This window comes from Coenobita brevimanus, chromosome 46, assembly GCF_032717465.1.
Source record: "Coenobita brevimanus isolate Jiangsu-jjx chromosome 46, ASM3271746v2, whole genome shotgun sequence".
Classification (NCBI taxonomy): Eukaryota; Metazoa; Arthropoda; class Malacostraca; order Decapoda; family Coenobitidae; genus Coenobita; species Coenobita brevimanus.
Window position 1 is genome coordinate 1173392 of NC_136999.1, and position 20401 is coordinate 1193792.

The window sequence follows — 20401 nt, forward strand, 5'->3', positions numbered from 1 at the left end:
TACCCTGACAAAGGTGTGACCGGTCTCAAGCAGTCATTAAGCACTAACTTAAATGCTATTCAAGGCACTAACCATTGGCCGGACCGCACCAGACTTGTCAAAATGGTCTAACTACCGGGGATCAACGGCAAACAACCGGACCGCACCCAAATAGACAGTACCTCGACTTACCTGCACCAGTCTAGACAAAACCAATGGCCGCGCAAACCGAGTCATATATTGCCGACACCTACTACCTAGACGGGTTCGGTGATACTAAAACTACGAGACCTTATAGGAAAAATAAAACCTAAATAGATAAAGACTTGTTACCGAGCAGTTATTAAGCACCAACTTACGAGCTAAGTAAGGCCCTAACCACTGGCCAGACCGCACCTGACATGCCAAAATGGTTCAGCTTTCGGAGATGAACGGCTAACAACCGCACAACACCCGACTAACATGCACCACCTCGACTAGCAGCGCCTGTCTATACAAAACCAGTGGCCAGACTCATCAGTGTGAACATCCATCAGCACCTACTACCTAATCGGGTTCGGTGGCACTAAAACTAAGTACTAAAAATAAAAGGACTAGATTAAACCTAAGACTAAATCACCGTGTAAACAAGTTGTCATTAAGTAGTAAATTACAAGCTAAATAATGGCCCTAACCATTGGCCGTACCGCACCAGACCTGTCAAAGTGGTCCAGGTATCGGGGATCAACGGCAAGAGACCGGATCGCACCCAAATAACAAGCACCACCTCGACTACCTGCACCGGTCTAGACAAATCCAATGGCCGGACTTTATCACCAGGGGTCCACCTTGGCACCTACTACCTAGACGGGCTCGGTGAGACTAAAGCTACAAGAAGTAATAAGACAACTATATACAATACAAAATGAATTGCACGTAAAGCTGAATTGCACGTAAAGCTGAATTGCACGTAAAGCTGAATTGCACGTAAAGCTGAATTGCACGTAAAGCTGAATTGCACGTAAAGCTGAATTGCACGTAAAGCTGAATTGCACCCCTCCAGAGCAACAGGAAAGCAATCTTGAATTTCTAGCAAAGTGAAGAATATAGAAAACTATTGTAGATATACGAAAACCATCACAACGAGTTACTAAAAAGATTAAATTACTACATAAACTTAACATTTGAGAAAGTCTAAATCCAATTTTTGAAAAGCCTATACTTGACCCCATCAGCACCCACCATACATCCAAAACGCTAAATGGCCCACACAACCAAAAAACAGCCACTTCCAATCTCAGAGAAGGCTGGACTTGCACTGCCTCCTTTCTCTCCTTCACCCTTCACCTCACCTCAGTTCCGAGCTTCGAAACTCACGTAACCGAAGCCTTACAAGATTTTGTTATTTTTTTGTCAGATTGTTTTCATCTGCCGGGACTGGACCTCTGAGCTACGGACAATGGGTTGGAAATGGAAAAAAAAAAAATCTCCGCCAGGTTAAAATGAATGAAGTGTTGATTCTTCTTCCTTCCTTTCATCACTGTTTAATGGTTTTTATTGCGCGCGCGCGCGTGCGTGTGTGTGTGTGTGTGTGTGTAATATTATTTGCTACAGTAACAGAAAATACAAAGATGTAATATGCTAAACAAGTCTGTAAGGAGCTATGGAGCTTCTAACACCTATAGGGCGTTTATTCCAACCTGACAAAGATCCCTTGATCCTTTTAGTTCAATTGATGGCCAGATGAGCTCAAACTGGAGGGACGATTTGACTAGTAACCAAGGAGACTCAGTCCTGCATCATACATAACTAAGGCTCATTGAATTTCATGCAACCACGACTGAGTATTGAAGTTCTGCTGGCCCAGGCCCCTCAGATGAAAACAGACCAGTCTCTCTCTCTCTCACACACACACACACACACACACACAAAAGAAGAAAAGACTGACCAGAGAGAGAAAGAGAGAGAGAGAGAGACTTGTACTGTTCTAGGAAAGGGACATATTGGAGTGCCAATCTGACGAGTAACCAAGGAGATTCACTCCTACCTCATATGAGAACAGCCTAATACTACGAGAAGGGGAACAAACACCATATATTTATAGATTTTTTTATTTTATTAGGCATCAAAGAAAAATATCCATAAATTATACTAAAAAATAGAAAAATCAGATCCATATACTGTACCGAAACTGCTACAAAGATACAACAACATTCTCGGTCACACTTGGCCATATTACAGTTTTACATATATTCTCCTTTTACACAATGCTGGCAAAGGACTGTGGGCGAACTTTTGCTCATGCCAGTACAAGAGGGTAAAAAAAGGGCGTCGTGTGCAGACCAGACCGCCCAGGAAGAGGTGCTGAGGAACGTTCTGGCATGTCTCACTCACTCAGTCCGAATCGCTATAATTGCCAGTCATCTTATCCCTGTGAAACAAAAGGATAAACATCATAAATATACATGTACACGCAGCGCCAGTCAAGAGGAAGTGCAAATAAAGGATGATAAGTACTGTACACTCGATTCACCTTAACTTGGCTTAAAATTGACGTATCTCCATCGCTAGTTAAGAAGAAGTGGAAGTAAAGCTATGGAGCTTCTTAACTTGGCCTAAAATTGACGTATGTCCATTGCTGGCCACGAAGAAGTGGAAATAAAGGACCTTAACTATAATCTCTCCACTTTAAAGTGTCCTAAAATTTACGTATCTCAAGCCTGAATTCTAAGCTAAACATGACATTGACACAGGTACAGACTAAATCGCCAAGAAAGAGGTGCTAAGAGGAAGAAATTGAACCTAAGATTAAAGAAATTTAGAAGATACAAACAAGAGAATGCTTAAGATGTAACTTGCAAAATAAATAGCTAAGGAAGGTGCTAAAAAGCAAAAGATGCAAAGGTGAAACTTGCGAAATAAATTCCTAAGGAAAAGTGCTAAGGAGAAAAAGAACCTAAGACGGGGGAAAACTGACAGCACCTGGCTTCGACGTTTCGGATGTTCATTTCGAGGTCGTCAAGAATTCGGTGGTGTCGCTTGATCGCCTCCCGGTGGGCCTCCAGCTGAGCCTTGTGGAACTCGACCTCCTCCTCTATCCCTGCCCTCATCTTCTCCAGCTGACGGTGTTGCTGGAATAGGTGGTGATGATGATGATGATGATGATAACAGCATTGATGATGATGATGATAACAATAACTAATAATAATAATAATAATAATGTAAAACTAACGGGAGGCAAGGGAGAGGGGGAGGTAAGGAAATGGGCGTAGTGAGCAGAGGAGTGGGTGGGATGGGCTGGAATCATTGTGGGGGATGGGGAGGGGCCACGAGATTATACCTAGAGAAAAGTATTGTTGTAGAATACTCTTTTTACTCCAACTTGGCCTACAGTTACCATCCCCTCATCTTGAAGGCTGAGCTGAAGCAATAGATTAACACGAACATGATGCTAGTCACGAAAAATTGCAATGGAGTGTACGTAGAGCCACAAGTTTTCATTTCTGTCGCTAAGCCGTGTGAAATAAACTACAAAAGGACCAAAATCTAGGCCAAGTTAGTGTAAAAGGACTATAGAACATGGTGCATGTCACGAAGAAGTGGCATGGAAGGGATGTAAAGCCATAATACTGTCTTTTTCTGCCACTGAAATACGTGAAATAAGCTGCAAAAGACAAAAATCCCGACCAAGTCAAGGTAAAAGAAATCTAGAACTGTTCCGAGCACAAGTCAGTTGCAGTCACATCTGTGTAGGAAACTCCCTTAATCCAAGTGTTCAGTAAAGACCATATGAACACCACCTTTCCTATAAATTAACTCTTACTTTTAATGATATATAGGATTTAATTACATAGAAGAAGGGGAATTATTGGTTTGATTCTGTGTATGTTATGGTTAGGTTTCACACACACACACACACACACACACACACACACACACACACACACACACCTCTCGAAGAAACGACTGTCCAGAGAGAGAGAGAGAGAAAGAGAGAGAGTCTGTTCCATTAGGCGAAAACAAGGGGACTCACCAGTTTCCTAAAGTACTGCTCCTCCAAGGCGGCCTCCCTCTTGCCCAGCGATCCCCCAGCATCTCTTACTGCGCCCCCAGTACCCCCGCCCTGACCTGACCCCGACCCTGCTTCTCCCGTACTCATCACACGGCACAACCTGGAGAGAGAGAGGGAGAGAGAGAGAGAGAGAGAGAGAGAGAGAGAGAGAGAGAGAGAGAGATTTAGCCTTATTTATCTCTCCTAGTGACTCCTCACCACCACTACCTCCACCCTGACCCGACCCCGACCCTGCATCTCCCGTACTAAACATACGACACTACCTGCAGGCCCTGCAGGTAGTGTCGTATGCCTACAGTGTAGGCAGTAGAGCTTAAAGACTATAAACACTTATCCTTGGTAGGGCTAACTTTATCTCTCTACCTCTATCTCTTTCTCTTGCCCAGTAACCCCCCCCCCCCCAAGCATATCTAATAACGCCCTCAGTACCCTCAACCTGACCACGCCCACTTTTTTTTTTTTTTTTTTTATCTCTTGTACTCATCACACGACACAACTTGTAGTAAGAACGCAGAGTTGGCTTTATCTCTCTTTTATCCTGCATCACAACCTGCAAAAATGGGAAAAAGCGAGCTATTTTAATTTCTTTCTTCACTGACATCCAGCCTGCCCCTACTCAGACCCTGCATCTCATCACACGGCATAACCTGCACACACACACACACACACGCACACACACAGTCTGCTTGGGATGTAGTGTTTGTCTGTATATATTTTGAGCGTGTGTTTGCAAAGTGGTGCGTCTGCGTATGCATGCATGTTGTATGTATTCATGTATCATGTCTGTATGTACACAGACCCAAGTGTGTGTGGATGCACTGTGTGTGTGTGGGTGTGTGTGGACCGGTTCCCAAGGTCACTCATGTTACCACCACAGTCACGTCTCACCACAAGTCATACAGATGCCACTTCAGCAAAATGGAAACATCTGTCTACAGAAAAATTAATAGTGTCATTCCACCTCTTAAGTTAGTTATGACCTGGCTATCTTTGAGATCATAGACAATACTTCTATGGTACTGTGATTCTTAAGATTTTCCATTTCTCACAAGTCTCTGGACCTGTGTTGGCAAAGCGTTTTCATCTGACATCTAGGCACTCGACTCACCAAAACACTCATTATCCACGCAAAATAAACACACAACGCTTTTACGTGCTTGCTCATGCACCTGATACGACAACCAAACGGTAAAAAAGTCAAAACTGAGAGTTGTGTCTATGATTTTAAGAAATCAGCTTTATCTGCGGAAACAGCATATCACAATCAGGGTCCAGAGGTATTCTCTGGACCATGATCATAATATTATTTCATTTTTTGTGTACCTGATCCTAACTAGAAGTGGGAATGCGTTACTTTTTCTATAATATCAATTTAAAAGCCAGCTGCGTAACACTCACGGATAGCAGGCTCCGTAGCATCCTATCTTCTACTCCTTATTTTGCATATAGCACCTTAATTTGCATGCTATTTAATTGGTTTTAATATCAACACACTGTGGCTCAGTAACGTAAAGGGGTGAAAAAAAAAAAAAAAAGAGGTACAAAGCAAAACAGCTGACAGGAGCACTACCCAAGTCTAGACCGGACATCAATCAAATATACGTGCTGAATCATAGTCCACAGTATTAAAGAGTATAACGAACACAGTTAATAATTACGTGGCCATGGCGGGGCGAAGTGGCAGCCGTGACGTGGAATAAAATGCCATAATAACCATATGTGTCTAGTCACATTGATATCACACCACCACGCCACCTCTACGTCTCTCGATGAACTGCATGACCTCTCTCTCTCTCTCCCGCTCAAGTCACCAATTTATAGTCGTCATTTTTGTTTTCCTTAATCCCTTCAGTCCAAGGTCTATTTCTATTTATGAATTTATTATTATTATTATTTTTAATCGTAGGCGGGGGCATCCATCTTCCACTCTCTGTGTAGTGCTGACTACAGTTGTGACAAACCAAATAGTTTCTGTCTTTTAGGAATCAGTTTACTATAACCATAAAAACACATGACGCCTGTTGATCTACTGGAGAAAGGTGCTCCAACCAGATGGGGTCCTAAAAGGTGTCCCTACATTCGAGGAGTAGTTGGGGTCTTTTGATGACATAATGCCACTCAGGAAATCAAGACTGGTCACCCTCGCCTTAAATGTCGCAAATGTGTTGCCAAGCCCCGGGTTCCTATACTTCTCCTGGGGCACTGCAGGATTAATATATTCTTGCCAACCTCAGAACCAGATACCCTTTCAAAATCACTGCCTCAAGAAACACTAGTTCTCTCTCCCTCTCTCCTTTGACTTGACAGCTTATCAGCCAAGCCAAGCACCCATCTTCACCAGGTATACTTGGCCTTGTTTGCCCCGACCACCACCATTATACAACAGTATTCTCCTACCAGTACCATTCACTAGTGATGGAGAAGAGATGCCTTCAAGTGGTGACACTAATGTAACTGGGTGGCTCCACTGCCTGGTTATATAAACATTACTCATCTTAATCCCCATCCCCCATAAGGGGGAGGGTGGGCCACAGAAGGGCTGCTTTAAGCCTGCAGTCCATTGGGTTCACATTAAGATGAGCTGCCTAAACCACTAGCCAATCTACAATACCAATATTTGGAAGGCATATTTCACAAGGCAGACAAATGAGGAAGTTTGGGAAGGTTGTGGTGTTGGTGTGGGTGTGCTGGAAAGTGTTAGAAGTACCATGAGTCGGTTTGGCCATGTTAAGAGTGAATGCAGATTGAGACTGACTATGAGAGTGTATGTGAAGCAGAGGGGGGAAGAAAGGAAAGGGGAAATCAAGGATGAGATGAAGAGGTGTGAAGGTGATGTGAGTTGGAGGGAGAAGACAGTCTTGTGCTTGAATAGGCAAAACGGAGGTGATTTGTTATGTAGCCACCCCTTTGTATTTAAGACATCAGTTTATAGATAGATATTCTCCCTGTCATACCCCACATTCAGATTCATCCCATCCCATCCCATTCAATCCAATCCAGTCCCTTCTGCCTAGCCTACAAGATAGATAGATAGATAGATGGATGGATGGATGAATGAATGGATGGATGGATGGTTTGACAGATGGATGGATAGATGGGTGGATGGATGGATGGATAAATGAATAGATGAATGGATAGTTGAGTGGAAGGATGGATAGACAGACTGACAGATATATGGATGGATGAATGGATGGATGGATGGGTGGATGAATGGATGGATGGATGGGTGGATGAATGGATGGATGGATGGGTGGATGAATGGATGGGTGGGTGGATGGATGGATGGATGGGCGGGTGGGTGGATGGATGGGTGGATAGATGGATGGATGGATGGATGGGTCGATGGATGGATGGAGATAGGTACAGAGACAGATTGATGGATGGAAGGATCTGAATATGAATAAATGGCAAAATTACTATGCTCCACACCATCTGACCTGTCTCTAGAGCCACACCCTCTCAGCTATCATCCAAGACCCATGGAATGTCAGTTTGAAAATTGCAAATAAGTATAAACATACTGGTTAACATGAATCATCTTATCAATTGGAAGAACTGTGCATGGCCAAGAGATGGCTGTTGGGAGAAGGGTGTGAACCTACAGACAAGTTGGCTAGCAAGGTGTATAGAAGAGAATCTTAGTAAACCTGAATGGTAAACCTGAAATTGCTTGAATGGATAGAAACAGACCTGAATTAACCTGACTGGCTTAATGAGACTACTGATGTCCGTATCATAATCGTTCATGTGATGAACAGGGTTAGACTGAGATTGTTTGGGCAAGTGGAGAAGATGGAGGATGACAATTGGGTGCAGAAGTTGAAAGGTGTGGACACTGATAGTAAGGTTGCAAGAGGCAGTCCGAAAAAGATTTGGGACGAGATCATACACTGCGACCTCAGGGACATGGGACTGAACAGAGAGGCTGCTAGAAATTGAACAGTGTGGAAAGCCACCATTAAGTGACCAAGGTCAATGCATATAAGCATACTGGAGCCTTTATAAATAAAACAAAAATGATACAATGTATCACCTCAAGTGAATAAACAAAACTCAATTATAACTCCCAACTCAATATCCTTTATAACCCTTTCATACAGAATATCATAACAAAATATACAAGGCACATTCTATCACAATAATTTAAAAATCATACCTATGGCATCATACCTTGAACTATGCCTAGCAAGAAGACATTGGTAACTGTTACTTATGGCATCTATGCCATCAACTGTGACACAAAATTAAATTATTTATTTTCCAAGTAACTATGGAGGTTTACTTACCTCATAATTAAGTCATCAACATCATCATCATCATCCGGACCTCCTTTCCCACCCTAGGGCAGGGTGAGGAGTAACAATGTCCAGACAGCCCAAATTTGCCAAATCCAATCGGCCATGCTTCCATTCACTCATCATTCAAGCCCCTGGAATCCAGGCTCTGTCGGATATGCCAAAGACATTCACCACATTCTGTAGCTTCACATAAATGTATCCGAGAGACTCCAGGAATTTCATGCAACCACAACATAATAAACGTGTTGTGTGTGGCCCAGTTCCATTAGATGAAAATAAACTGGATATAGAAAGTCACACTGCTTCAAATGGATGTGATCCATAAGCACCGAGTCCAGGGATTTGTTGGGGTATAGTGCTCACGGTATACTAAGCTACTTTCAACGTAGCTTGGGCCAGGTTTTTGTCCTGTTGGGCCTTATTTCACATATCTCAGTGACACAGAAAAGACAGTGCAATGACTACATTCTTTCCATAATGTTTCTTCATGACTTACATCATATTCTAGTGTTAATCTACTGTTACAGCATTCAAGATGGCATCATGGCAATTTCAGCCCAGGTTACAATGAAAAGAGTATAATCAGGAACAGATGACTGATTACTCCTGTCTTAAACACCTGGACAACAGTGGCTTAGCTCCAAGTCCTTATACTCCTTATTTTGGGGGACATGCAACATTGGATGATGGATGGCAAGGGCAACAGTCAATCCTATTTTACCCCTCTTGAGGTGTAGGGACCCAATGCAAGGCTTCCAGTCCAGTGTAGTCAGGGGTTGATGACCAGTGTACTTCGCTTGAAGGCATTACATGATCAAAATACTTCCAGTCACCGAATACATGTGTCCTTGATGTTTTATATGGATTTTAATGTTATGTGACCATTATTATCTGTTTTAATTATAATACTGTTAAGTAGTATGTATATGTATGTACATATTTTAACTCTGTTCTGTTATTACTCCAGTTGTATGCTGGCAATGACCTCTGCTGTTACTCTCCCTTGATTTTTTTAATATAATAAATTAATCAACCTACTAGGGATCAAACCTATACAAGGCCATCACTCTAACTGATGCATGCTAATCACTAGACTACCAGGCACCCTAAGTAGCTCACATCAGTAATATATACACCTAAACTTAGACTATAATGGTTCTTCCAGGCAAGGAGAAGTACTGACATATTCCCTGACCTTTTGGCAGTTCAAAATACAACACAGTGCTCTTGTTCCCTCATCATATTAACTTACTATAAAAGACTCCCAGCAACAAGGGAGTAAATAAGTACCAATAACACACAACACAACCAACTGGGGGCGCTCTCACCATCCACTCACTCGATGCAGAGCTGCTTTGGGTGTCTGCCCTTTCCTCCCTTCCCTCCTCTTCTGTCTTTCTTTCCTTCATTCTTTCCACTTCCTTCTGCCCATGGGTGACTCTACACTGAGTGACAAGCCAAATGGCTTCCTGTACACCAGGAAACCATTTACTATGCTAGGTGGTAACCATAACACCAAATTATGGCACCTGGTGTTTTAGTAGATAAGTAAAGCTCTCTAATTGGATTCTGTGCAGGTTTACATCCAAGATGTGGTTGGGGTTTACTGCTCACATAATGCCACTCAGGGATGAGTGAGGCTGGTCACTTTCATCTTAAATGTCAGGACCAACTTGCTAACCATGCTCCTATGCTCCTCATGGGGTAATGTAGGATTGGGTGATGGATGGATGGATTGGACAGCTGGTCTACTGGCTAAAACATTACTTATCATCCTTCCACCCTCTTTCCCACCCGAGGAAGGAGTGAGGTAGGGTCCAGAAAGCAAGGAAAGTGTTTAAAAAAAAAAAAAAAAAAAAAAAAAAAAAAAAAAATGAATCAACAGCATGCCTAGTGAAGTGGGCCACACACTCATTCACCCATCATTCAAGCCTCATTCTCTCTTAGTATCTCTCAGTAATTCCCATCAAAGCTGCCAGCTCTTGCATCTAGGAGGTAAAGTTGGAATTTGTTGGCTAACGTTGCATCTCTTCATGAATCAGCTCAGCCAGATTTTTGAATCCCTGAAACAAATGAAAACCTGTTATCCTCTTTTCTCTCCAACACTGGCCTAAAATTGCCATCTCCCCATCTTCACTGCTCAGCTGCACCAACAAATAAACATTAGAATATGGTAATAGTCATGATGAGTGCCATGGAATGGATGTAGAGCTGTCGCACTGTCTTATTCTGCCACTGACCTAAGTGAAATAAGCTCCAAAGGGATGATAATCTGGGCCCAATTAATGTAAAGGAAGTATAGTGGAAGTCATCTGTTATTTTTACATAAAGTCACGAATAATTTAAAAATTACAAGAGGTTAATACACTGGGCCCTCCATAGTCACAAGTGATGCTTTAGAAATCTGGTCATGAATGGTGAAAATCCACAAATAACTGGCAACCCTTAAAACCCCCCGTGAAGTCATATTTCAACTATGTCTATCTGTCTATTGCCAGATGCCTTAATCCCATAAGGGGTGGCCTCCACATCCCCATGTCCTCTGTCACTTGGCTATCCTCTCTCCAACTCACCCCCCCTTCATATCTCTGCTCTATCCCTCCATCTCATCCTTGATCTCCTCTTCCCTTCCACCTCACTCACATACAATCTTCTAGTCAGTCTCTCATTTTCCATCCTCCTCACATGTGACTGCCGAAAAATTCTTTCCCGTGTCCCAAAACATCATCAGTCATTAGAATATACTGTACTGTATTTACTCTAAATGTATTGTGAGATGGGGTGGAGAGGTATATGAGAGAGGGGGGTGTGAGTTGGAAGCAGGGTAGTGAAATGGCGGGGGACAGGGCGACTTGGAGGCGATTTGTTTGTGGCCACCCCAAACGGGATTGAGGCGTCTGGCAATAGATAGATAAATAGTATTGTGAGATGGTTTAATAATGGCTGCTAAACCATTTTAAATGCAATTAATAGTAAACATGTGCATTCTGAAATGGATTTTTGATTTTGATAATGGAACTCTATGTTTCTAGCTGAGAGTGTGTCGGGTTTACTGCTCACATAATGCCGCTATGGAGCTAGCAAAGTTGGCCACTCTTGCCTTAAATGTCGGGACTGAGTAGCCTAGCCCCAGGCCCATACGCTACTGTTTATATGGGGCAAAGTGAGACTGGATGATGGATGGATGATTAACTGAGGCTGCAAAAAGTCAACTCGTGAATATGGAGGGTCAACTAATTCCTTAACACCTGCCATTACAAAACAGGAACTTACCGTGTCCATCTGGTCTGGTGTGACGATGGAAAAGGCAGCTCTCATGTAGTTGCAAGGCTTACTGCTGTCACACATGAATGCCCTGCCAGGGACCAAAACGATGTTCTTTTTCAACGCTCGTTTAAGAATCATATCCCACGTATCGGGCACATTGGGCAGCTAGAAATAAAAAAATAAGAGAAATGCCTTAGTTGTTGTTGTGGCACCATAAGCAAATAAATGAAGTGCTGTAATTGTTATTGTGGTCCCAGATTCATCTGAGGCCCTAGGCAGACATGTAGGAGGACTGCTGGGCCTCAGGGAATGAAGTATCAAGTCAATGGCCAAAGTTGGAAACATAAAAATAAAGATAAATAGGGTGGTGACGAGAGATCAGGACACAAACTCACCTTTAGCCACAAAAACATTCCTCCGGTGGGAACTGCCCACTCACACAGACCTGGACAGGCAAATAATACTGTATTAGTAACCATAATAATACTGAACAATCTTTTCCTATACATTCCACACAGCTACGGTAAAGCAATATGGTATCAGTCTTGGCTAGTAAATAAATACTTGTACTGAATAGGTGCACATCATCATCATCACCATTCCAATACCAAGTACAACTTATATTACACTATAGCACATTTGTTTCAACCTGATAAAGATCCCTAATCATTTTCAACTCCTCAGCATTTTTGGGGGGGAGACAGTGTGGGCACTGGAGATGTCTGCACAACCAATCAGTAAAGCTGCCCAATTATAATGGTGCCACCACAAGGAGGTGTCCCCTTTCAGTAGTAATGAAGAAGTTAAATTTCTAAATGGAGCTATAAGTGAAGCCAAGTCTCTAATAATATCACGTGTGGCACTAACCTGTAAGGTGTTTCTCTGCTGCAGCCACCATGGCATTTCTCTGCTTCAGGTAGAACTCCTGCACAGAGTGAGTGTGATTGAAGAACCCCTCCTCTCCCCAAGTCTTTAGCAGCTCGCTTACCAACACCTACAAGCATGCACAAAATATCTTACTATCACACTCACTATTTCTACCACATTTATCACATTATTTCTACCATAACTCCCACACTACTGTATTTCCACCACAACTACCACAAGTATCATCATTCTAATTTAATCTAAAAATGACACCATGTTTCCTCTTCTGGAATCCCTTTATTGGGGGGTTGGTGATGATACACCTGATGTTTTCTAAGGACTGGAAACTAACCCAAGTGACAAAACAAGCTAATTATTTCCCAACTGTTGCTGGAAGCTGCAGGGAGAAAAAATATTTGAGATGTGTAATAAGATCTGTAGCAATATAATCCTCAGCTTGGACTCTGACTCTACATATCATCATCAACAAAATATTCATGCAGCTACAGTTATGACAGAGCAACACAAACATCTTGTTACCACTGCCATTACCACAGCTACCATACTACTGCACCACACCCACAACTACCAAGTTATTTCTACCACACTGTTTTTTCTACCATCACTACTACATTATTTCTAACAATTTCTACCATCACTACTACATTATTTCTATGACACTTTCTACCATCACTACTCCATTATTTCTACCACAATTACCACATAATTTCTATTATAATACCACCCTATTAGTATCACACCCAAGAAACCAGTTACAATGCTTGGTGGTAACCATATAACAGTAACGAGATAATTGGGTGATATGGGTGGAGTTGCAAACATGGTGTCCATCCAGGAGCCAAACATCCACACACTTCCCTGAGCCTCGCCGTGGTGAGGCACCGTCCACTGCACAGGACACACCACAGGGACGGTTGCTTGCCTGCAGTTGATGAGTCTGCCCAGCCAGACAGACTGGAGTTACGCAACAACAACAAACAACTATCATACGTATCATACTATTTCTACCACAACTGCCATACCCTACACTACCACTACCCTTGAGATGTTGTATAGTAGCAGTAGTCACAGAATACATGCACAGCCACTCACCTGTGAGACTGATGGTGCATGAAGGATGGATACTTGCATGTGCAGCAGGACCCTCTGGATGAGTGGTTTGGGGCCTGTCACATAGCCAACCCTTATGCCAGAACTCAGCACTTTGGAGAATGAGTCAAACCTTAATACTCGCCCTTCAATATCCATACTCAGAAAGCTTGGTGGGAAGTCCTGGAAATCAAAGGAACTTAATTTAAACTGACTAATCTAACCTAACCTAATCTAACATACCCTAAACTACCCTCACCTCAGCACTTGCCCTTCAGCTTCCAATCTCATGAACCTTGGTTGGAAGTTCTGGAAAACCAGAACTTAATTTAAACTCTAACCTAATGTAAACTCACCTAACCTCAGCATTCACCCTTCAGTGTCTATAATGAGGAAGCTTAGTGATATGTCCTACAATATACCAGTATGGTAACTTCTCATTTGAAGCTGCTTCATAAGTTCCTCTTTGCTATTAAGTCAACAGTAATCTAAACTGTCTTTTGATATTGCTTTTAGGTATTAAGGATGCAGTAAATTACTATCTATCTATCTATGGCAAGATGCAATAATCCCATGAGGAGTGATGATTTGTATTTGAGTTGGCTGTTTTACAGGGAAGGGCACTATTGTAACCTTCCACCAACATGCCTGTTGACAGGTAGGGAACACATATGGGTTGGTTACCATATATGGTTGCCACCCAGCACTGTAAATGGTTTCCTGGCTAACATGAAACCAGTAGGCTTGTCATTCAATGTAAAGCCACCTGAAAGAAGAGTAATAAAAAGTGCCGAGAAAGATAGGAGAAATAGGCAGAAAAGTGGGCTGACACAGAAAAAGAGTGATAAAGGTGAAGGAAGACGTAGGCAGCACTACATCAAGTGTGTGTATGATGGTCGCCACCCTCTACCATCACAGTAAATTATTGTCTCAACATATATAATTTTTATGTTGCCTTCTCACATTTATTTTTGCTATTAAGTTTACAGTAATTTACTGTCGCACAATATACCATTTCAAGGTGCCTACTGATGCTTCTTTTCCTCGTAAAACCCAGTAAATTTCAACAACTGTACCTAACAATTTTTGTCCCAGTGTAGAGCCACAGTCAGATGATATATGAAGCAAGAACTGAAGTAAGGAGAGTAGAGCATTTCTCATAAAGATTACTTGGTAGACTGCAGGTTGAAGTTACCCTTCTCTGGCAGTCAACTATCCTCCTCTCTGGGGATAGAGAAGGAGATGAGGGATGTTTGTAAACCTGGGCAGCTCTACCACCACATATGACATCCCTTTCCAGCACCACACTGGATGGGCTGGGTTGAGTTAGGTTAGGTTAGGTTTGGTTAGATTAGATTAGGTTAGGTTCTCTTCAATTCAGTCATATCATGTTTACCTTCATATCTCCAAACTGCACAAAGTAATATGGATCATCTTCTAATATGATGAGGTTGTAATCTGATGCAATTCTGTAAATCTCTCGCCGCCTTTCCTCCGTCAGGGACACACCAGTGGGGTTGCATGCATTGGGGTTGATATATAAGACCTGCAATAAGAGAATATACAATGTAAATATCAGTTTGTATACATCAGGGATACACCAGTATCTGGAATAATAATTTCATTCACTTTGTTTATAAGGCTTCAACATATGCACGCATCGACCTGGATCATGTAATGGTGGCTCTCTATGCTGCTTGATTTCAAGTGGTCTCTCTATTCAGTCCCTTAACTACTCTATGATCTCATCCCAAGTCTCTTCTGGTCTACCTCTAGCAATTTTATTCTTAACATTCATATCTCTCACTCTCTGCACCCAGCTGTCATCTTCCATCTTCTCCACATGCCCAAACCAACTCAATTTACCCTCTGCTTCACCTCTTTAACATACTCAGTACTAATACAAAGTATAAACTAAATATCAGTATTTATATTTCACTATCATCCTGGCCTGTAAATCTATCTATCTATCTATTACCAGACACCTTAATCCCGTTTGGGGTGGCCACAAACAAATCGCCTCCAAGTCGTCCTGTCCCCCGCCATTTCACTCCCCTGCTCCCAACTCACACCCCCCTCTCCCATATACCTCTCCACCCCATCCCTCCATCTCATCCTCAGCCTCCCCCTCCTGTAAACACTGTCAAAATTTTTCTCCTGTGTCCAAATACAATTTAAATATGAGTTCCCTCATCCTAAACCCTTTCAAATCAATTAAATTTTTTATTTCATTGTTCCTGTCTGTACATGATTCTGTTCAAGTTAGGAAGGGCTTGCAGTAAGGGAGGGGTCCACTGAGGCTGTTCCTTACCCCTCCAGTTATGGATCATCTACTAAGATCTGAATATAATCATCTTAAGGATGAAACAACAATCATGTCACTGCAGTGACGGGGTTCATGAGTAAGTAATCCATACCTTAGGTACATTATCAGTAGTGTCTTTCATATCCTAGGAGGTAGGTATTTAAGTAAGTAGGTAAGTAAGAAAGTATGTAAGTAGGTAAGTATGAAAGCAGTAAATAAGCGATCCGTACCTTTACCACATCACCATAAGGGTCCATCGTATCTTGGCAGGTATGTATGCATGCAGGTAGGCAGGGAAGTAGGCAGGTAAGTAGGTAGGTACATAAGCAAACAGGCAGGTAGGCAAGCAGCTTAGGTAGGTAGGAAAGCAGTAGGTAATAAGTGATTCATACCTTAGGCACATTACCATCAGAGTCCTTCACATCTTCTGGTCTCCACTGAGCCAGAGCCTCACGCAGCGCCTCTGGACGCATACCCTCATGGTCACTGCTCACTGTCAGGTAGCATGGCTTGTATGGGTTCAACTGAAAACATCATCATTTATCATCATCATCACCAGCACTGTAGGTATCATCATTACCATCACCACCATCATCATCATCATCATTATCACCATCATTATCATTGTCATTATCAACATCATCACCAATGCCACCATCATAAAAGTTCATTGTTTTTTCTACAGTCTCTACTTCACACTTATGGTATGTCTGTTGCTTTCCTCCCTGATGCATTAGGCTATATCAAAGGGAATCATCTGTGGGCACAGGAACACATCAAGCAACTCTCAGCTTTGTAACACTAGTCAGCAGAGGAAAGCGAGGAACAGAAGCGGTGATATATTAGGTCTATATTTGTCACTGGGCGTACAAAAAGAAGCCATTCCGACAAAAATATCCAAATACACTTCTCATTCAACACCAGGGCAAATAAAACTGCTGTATAAAGTAGGCTTAGCACACCTAATCCCTCGGAGGGAGAACTTGCAAGAGAGGTAATATGATCTTTTCGTGATAAATCCCAAGTGAATGAAAGGCTGAGCATCATACCATAACATATTCTGTATTTCTTTCCTGCAGTTTCTGAGAGTTTTATGCAGTTTTGGAGAGACTTTCTGGGATTGAAGGGGAAAGATATATTCCTATGTTGGGAGATTCATTTGGAAGTAGCAAGAATAAATTACAAAGAATAAATTATTGTGTAATATGGAGTTGATTTGTTTGTGGCCACCCCTCTGGGATTAAAGTGTTTGTAGATAACTGCATATAAACTGACAAGAGAGACAGGTAGATAGCTCAACACACAGACGGACAGTTCGACAGAAAGAGATACAGTAGATAGATACTGTATATGCTGTACAAACAGACGAAAATAGGTAGACAGACTGACAGACAAACAGATCAATAAACAGACAGACAGCCATACAGATAACCAGACAGACAGACACAGAACTATATTGACTTCTGTCACAGCTGATGGCATCTGAAAATAAATGAGAATCTTACAATAGAAAGAGTGCCAGTGTAGCATGGTTCTTGGGTCACGAAATAGTCCCCAGGGTTGATCATCATCTCTATGGCTTTACACAAACCATCCTGGCTGCCAGCGGTCACTATAAGCTCAGTGTCAGACCAGCAGGGGGGTGAGTGGAGCTTCTGCGTCAGGTCCTTCAGCTGCTTCACTAATGGTGGGTATCTGTGGTAATAAGGATGCACTGTTAGGCTGTTTATCCTTTCTGCTGGTCTGTCCATTAATTCTTAGTCAATCTGCCAATCTACCAATTATATCCATTTATCTTTTATCTATCTACTCACTCACCTATCTACCAGGTATTTAATGTATCTACTTGTAGGAATAGAAACACATCTAGAGTTATAACATGTGGAAACATTAGTACAGTACTCCCTTTATTGACTTTTTTTTTTTTTTTTTTTTTTTTTTTTTTAAATGGTCAACAGTATATTATAGAAACATTATCTAATACAATTTTACTGGTACCTATAATGCAGATAATGATGGTAGTGAAAACTGACAATAAAATGATGAAGATGATTATAATGACTGTACGGTACTCTTACACAATTCAGTTACCCACCCTGGTGTTGGTCCATATTGTAAGCAGTCTGTCATTAGCTTGGGGTGTAAGGTTAGTGCTCGGCCGTCCTTTAAAGTGACAGATGCGGCCTGGAATGGGAACATGTGTGGGTTGGGCAGACCCCCGGCCATAAAAACCAACTCAGGTGATGCATTTGTTAGCAGACTAGCTGGAATATTGGAATAAAATTATAGTATTAATGAGGTAGTCATTCTTGTACTGGAAAGAATATGGAATAACATTCTTGGATGAATTAGAACCATACAGCAAACTGGAACTGTTTATTGTGAGCAGGCAATAGTTTAAGTCATCTTGGATCTTCCTCAAGTATGAACTGAGGCAATATCATACTACAATGGGTCTAGGTCAAGCCAAAACTGTTTTATCTTCACAATAAACACATTTTCAGTATAATGGCATAATTCACCCATATTTAAATATTGTACTGTATGACAGGAAACAAACTGCATTTCTGTTTTTGTCACTAACAGCAATATACAGGTGATAGGTGTGGGCAACAATCATCCACTCACTTGATGCACTGCTTCCTACGTCTTTCTTCCCCTTTCTCATTTTCTCTCTGTGTCTGTCCTTTTCTCTTCCTACTTCTCATTTTCCTTCCTGTCACATTTTATTACTTTTCTTTCTACTTCAGGTGGTTCTACACTGAGTGACAAGCGTAATGGTTCCCTGTAACCTGGGAAACCATTTACAAAACTGGGGGGGGGTAACCATGTAACCAAATTACAGGGTGAAGTGGAGCTAGCTACAGTGCTCCAGCTGAGTGGGTAGAAAGACACAAATGTGGCTTCCATCTGGGAACCAAACCCTCAAACTCTTCCCCATGTCTTGCTCTGGCAAGGTGCTGTCAGCCACAAGGGGACATCAGATCACTGCTCCTGTAGGGGTGGTTGCTTCCCTGTGGCTGATGGGTCTGCTAAGCCAGGCAGACATGGGGGTTGATAAACAACAACAGTAATATACAGTTGCAGCGCTATCCTGTATTCTAAGTTTCAGGTAAAACTACATGTAATACTGCATAGTGAAGCATTATCTGGAACCTGATTATTATGCTGTACCCTACTCAAATACTGCACATCCAGCATGAAAAGCCAAGTGCTGCATGATACAAAAACAATATACAAAACACTGAAATGTACTACATAATAACTGCATAAATATATTTGCTATACCGCAGTATAAATGCACACACCAGTATAAAAACAAAAGAGCAAAATACAGGTACTTACTCATCTCTCGGATAAGTGAGCCCTGACGGTTCTGTGAGAGAGTTGTTACATATCTTGAGTAGTTCATGCTGAAACATAAACTGTACTTCAGAAACTTGTCAGTATTATATATATATATATATATATATACACAGTATATCCATCCATCTATCCATCATCCAATCCTACATTGCCCCATGAGGAGCATGACGCCTGGGAAATTACTGAACAAAAGAGTGTTCGGCTTTAGTGTCAAAGGTCTGGTGCCAATTAATTTGTTATATCAAGGGTGTACAGTATATCTTGCTATAACTGGAAGGCAATACTATGCTCCCCTTCCTACTCTGACTGCATATATTTATTTTTAAAAAAGAAAAAAAAAAAAAAAGGCTCAGTTATAATCATTAGTATACAGTACTTAATTATGCCACATGGAAATATGTGGTTATATTCAGAAAAGATCCTAATATATCATCTGATGATATAATACTGACATACTTATTCTACAGCTACCTATACAGCACTAGCTAGCTATATGAAATGATGCTGAAAATAAATATGGAATCTATACTGTTGTCCTACCCACTCCAAACCTACCATCTATGAGAAAGGATGTTAAACATAATTAAACTGTAATATTATTGTTATTGTAGCTTGCCATGATGTAGGCTACTACAGGCCTACCCCGTCTAGAGTTACCATCACAGCTGCTGTCAAGTTGCCAAGTCAGAAAAACTGGCTGTTAAACCGTTTTCAGTAACCTCAGCTAACTTAAAACCACTAATATAACATCAATAACACATCAACTCCTGACGTATGCATATGTACACATGACGACATAAACAATAACACTAAGCATGAAATACATCACCTGTAATGACTGATTCAGTGGTGTGCTGGGACGGCTTGATATAACTTGCCCCTGCACGACTGCTGCACACTGACCTTGAGCGTCCAAGTTCCAATCCCTGCCAATCACCACATCCTGGCAGGATGATAACTGACTGCTCATGATGAATGCTAAAATTTGACAATGGTTTTCAACCCTGGTTTCCTTCGTTAACGAATTGCGTCGACCTTGATCCGTGATGATTAACCAGCTTAGATCACATGTAGGTCGAGGAAAATAACCCTTTGCAACGACTTCACCCTACGTTCACTCGATTTAATTCTTTATTTTTCCCTTTCTCTACGCCTCTA

The 20401-nt window shown here is 41.8% G+C and overlaps 2 protein-coding genes across 2 annotated transcripts; both read right to left on the reverse strand.

Moving 5' to 3' along the window:
- Positions 1 to 2094: 2094 nt before the first annotated feature.
- LOC145398597 (ATPase inhibitor mai-2, mitochondrial-like) lies at positions 2095 to 5788 on the reverse strand. Its single transcript, XM_080271404.1, has 4 exons — positions 5689 to 5788; positions 3992 to 4130; positions 2941 to 3089; positions 2095 to 2389 (listed from the first exon to the last, which is right to left on the reverse strand). The coding sequence occupies exons 1-4, from the start codon at positions 5745 to 5747 to the stop codon at positions 2353 to 2355; spliced, it is 384 nt and encodes a 127-aa protein (XP_080127530.1). The 5' UTR covers positions 5748 to 5788; the 3' UTR covers positions 2095 to 2352.
- Positions 5789 to 10210: 4422 nt separating this feature from the next.
- On the reverse strand, positions 10211 to 20129 carry LOC145398598 (kynurenine/alpha-aminoadipate aminotransferase, mitochondrial-like). Its single transcript, XM_080271405.1, has 11 exons — positions 20073 to 20129; positions 19223 to 19290; positions 17973 to 18141; positions 17383 to 17572; positions 16270 to 16401; positions 14969 to 15118; positions 13576 to 13755; positions 12463 to 12589; positions 11991 to 12040; positions 11602 to 11760; positions 10211 to 10391 (listed from the first exon to the last, which is right to left on the reverse strand). Exons 2-11 carry the CDS (start codon positions 19287 to 19289, stop codon positions 10344 to 10346), a joined length of 1272 nt encoding a protein of 423 aa, XP_080127531.1. The 5' UTR covers position 19290; positions 20073 to 20129; the 3' UTR covers positions 10211 to 10343.
- Between the last annotated feature and the right edge of the window lie 272 nt (positions 20130 to 20401).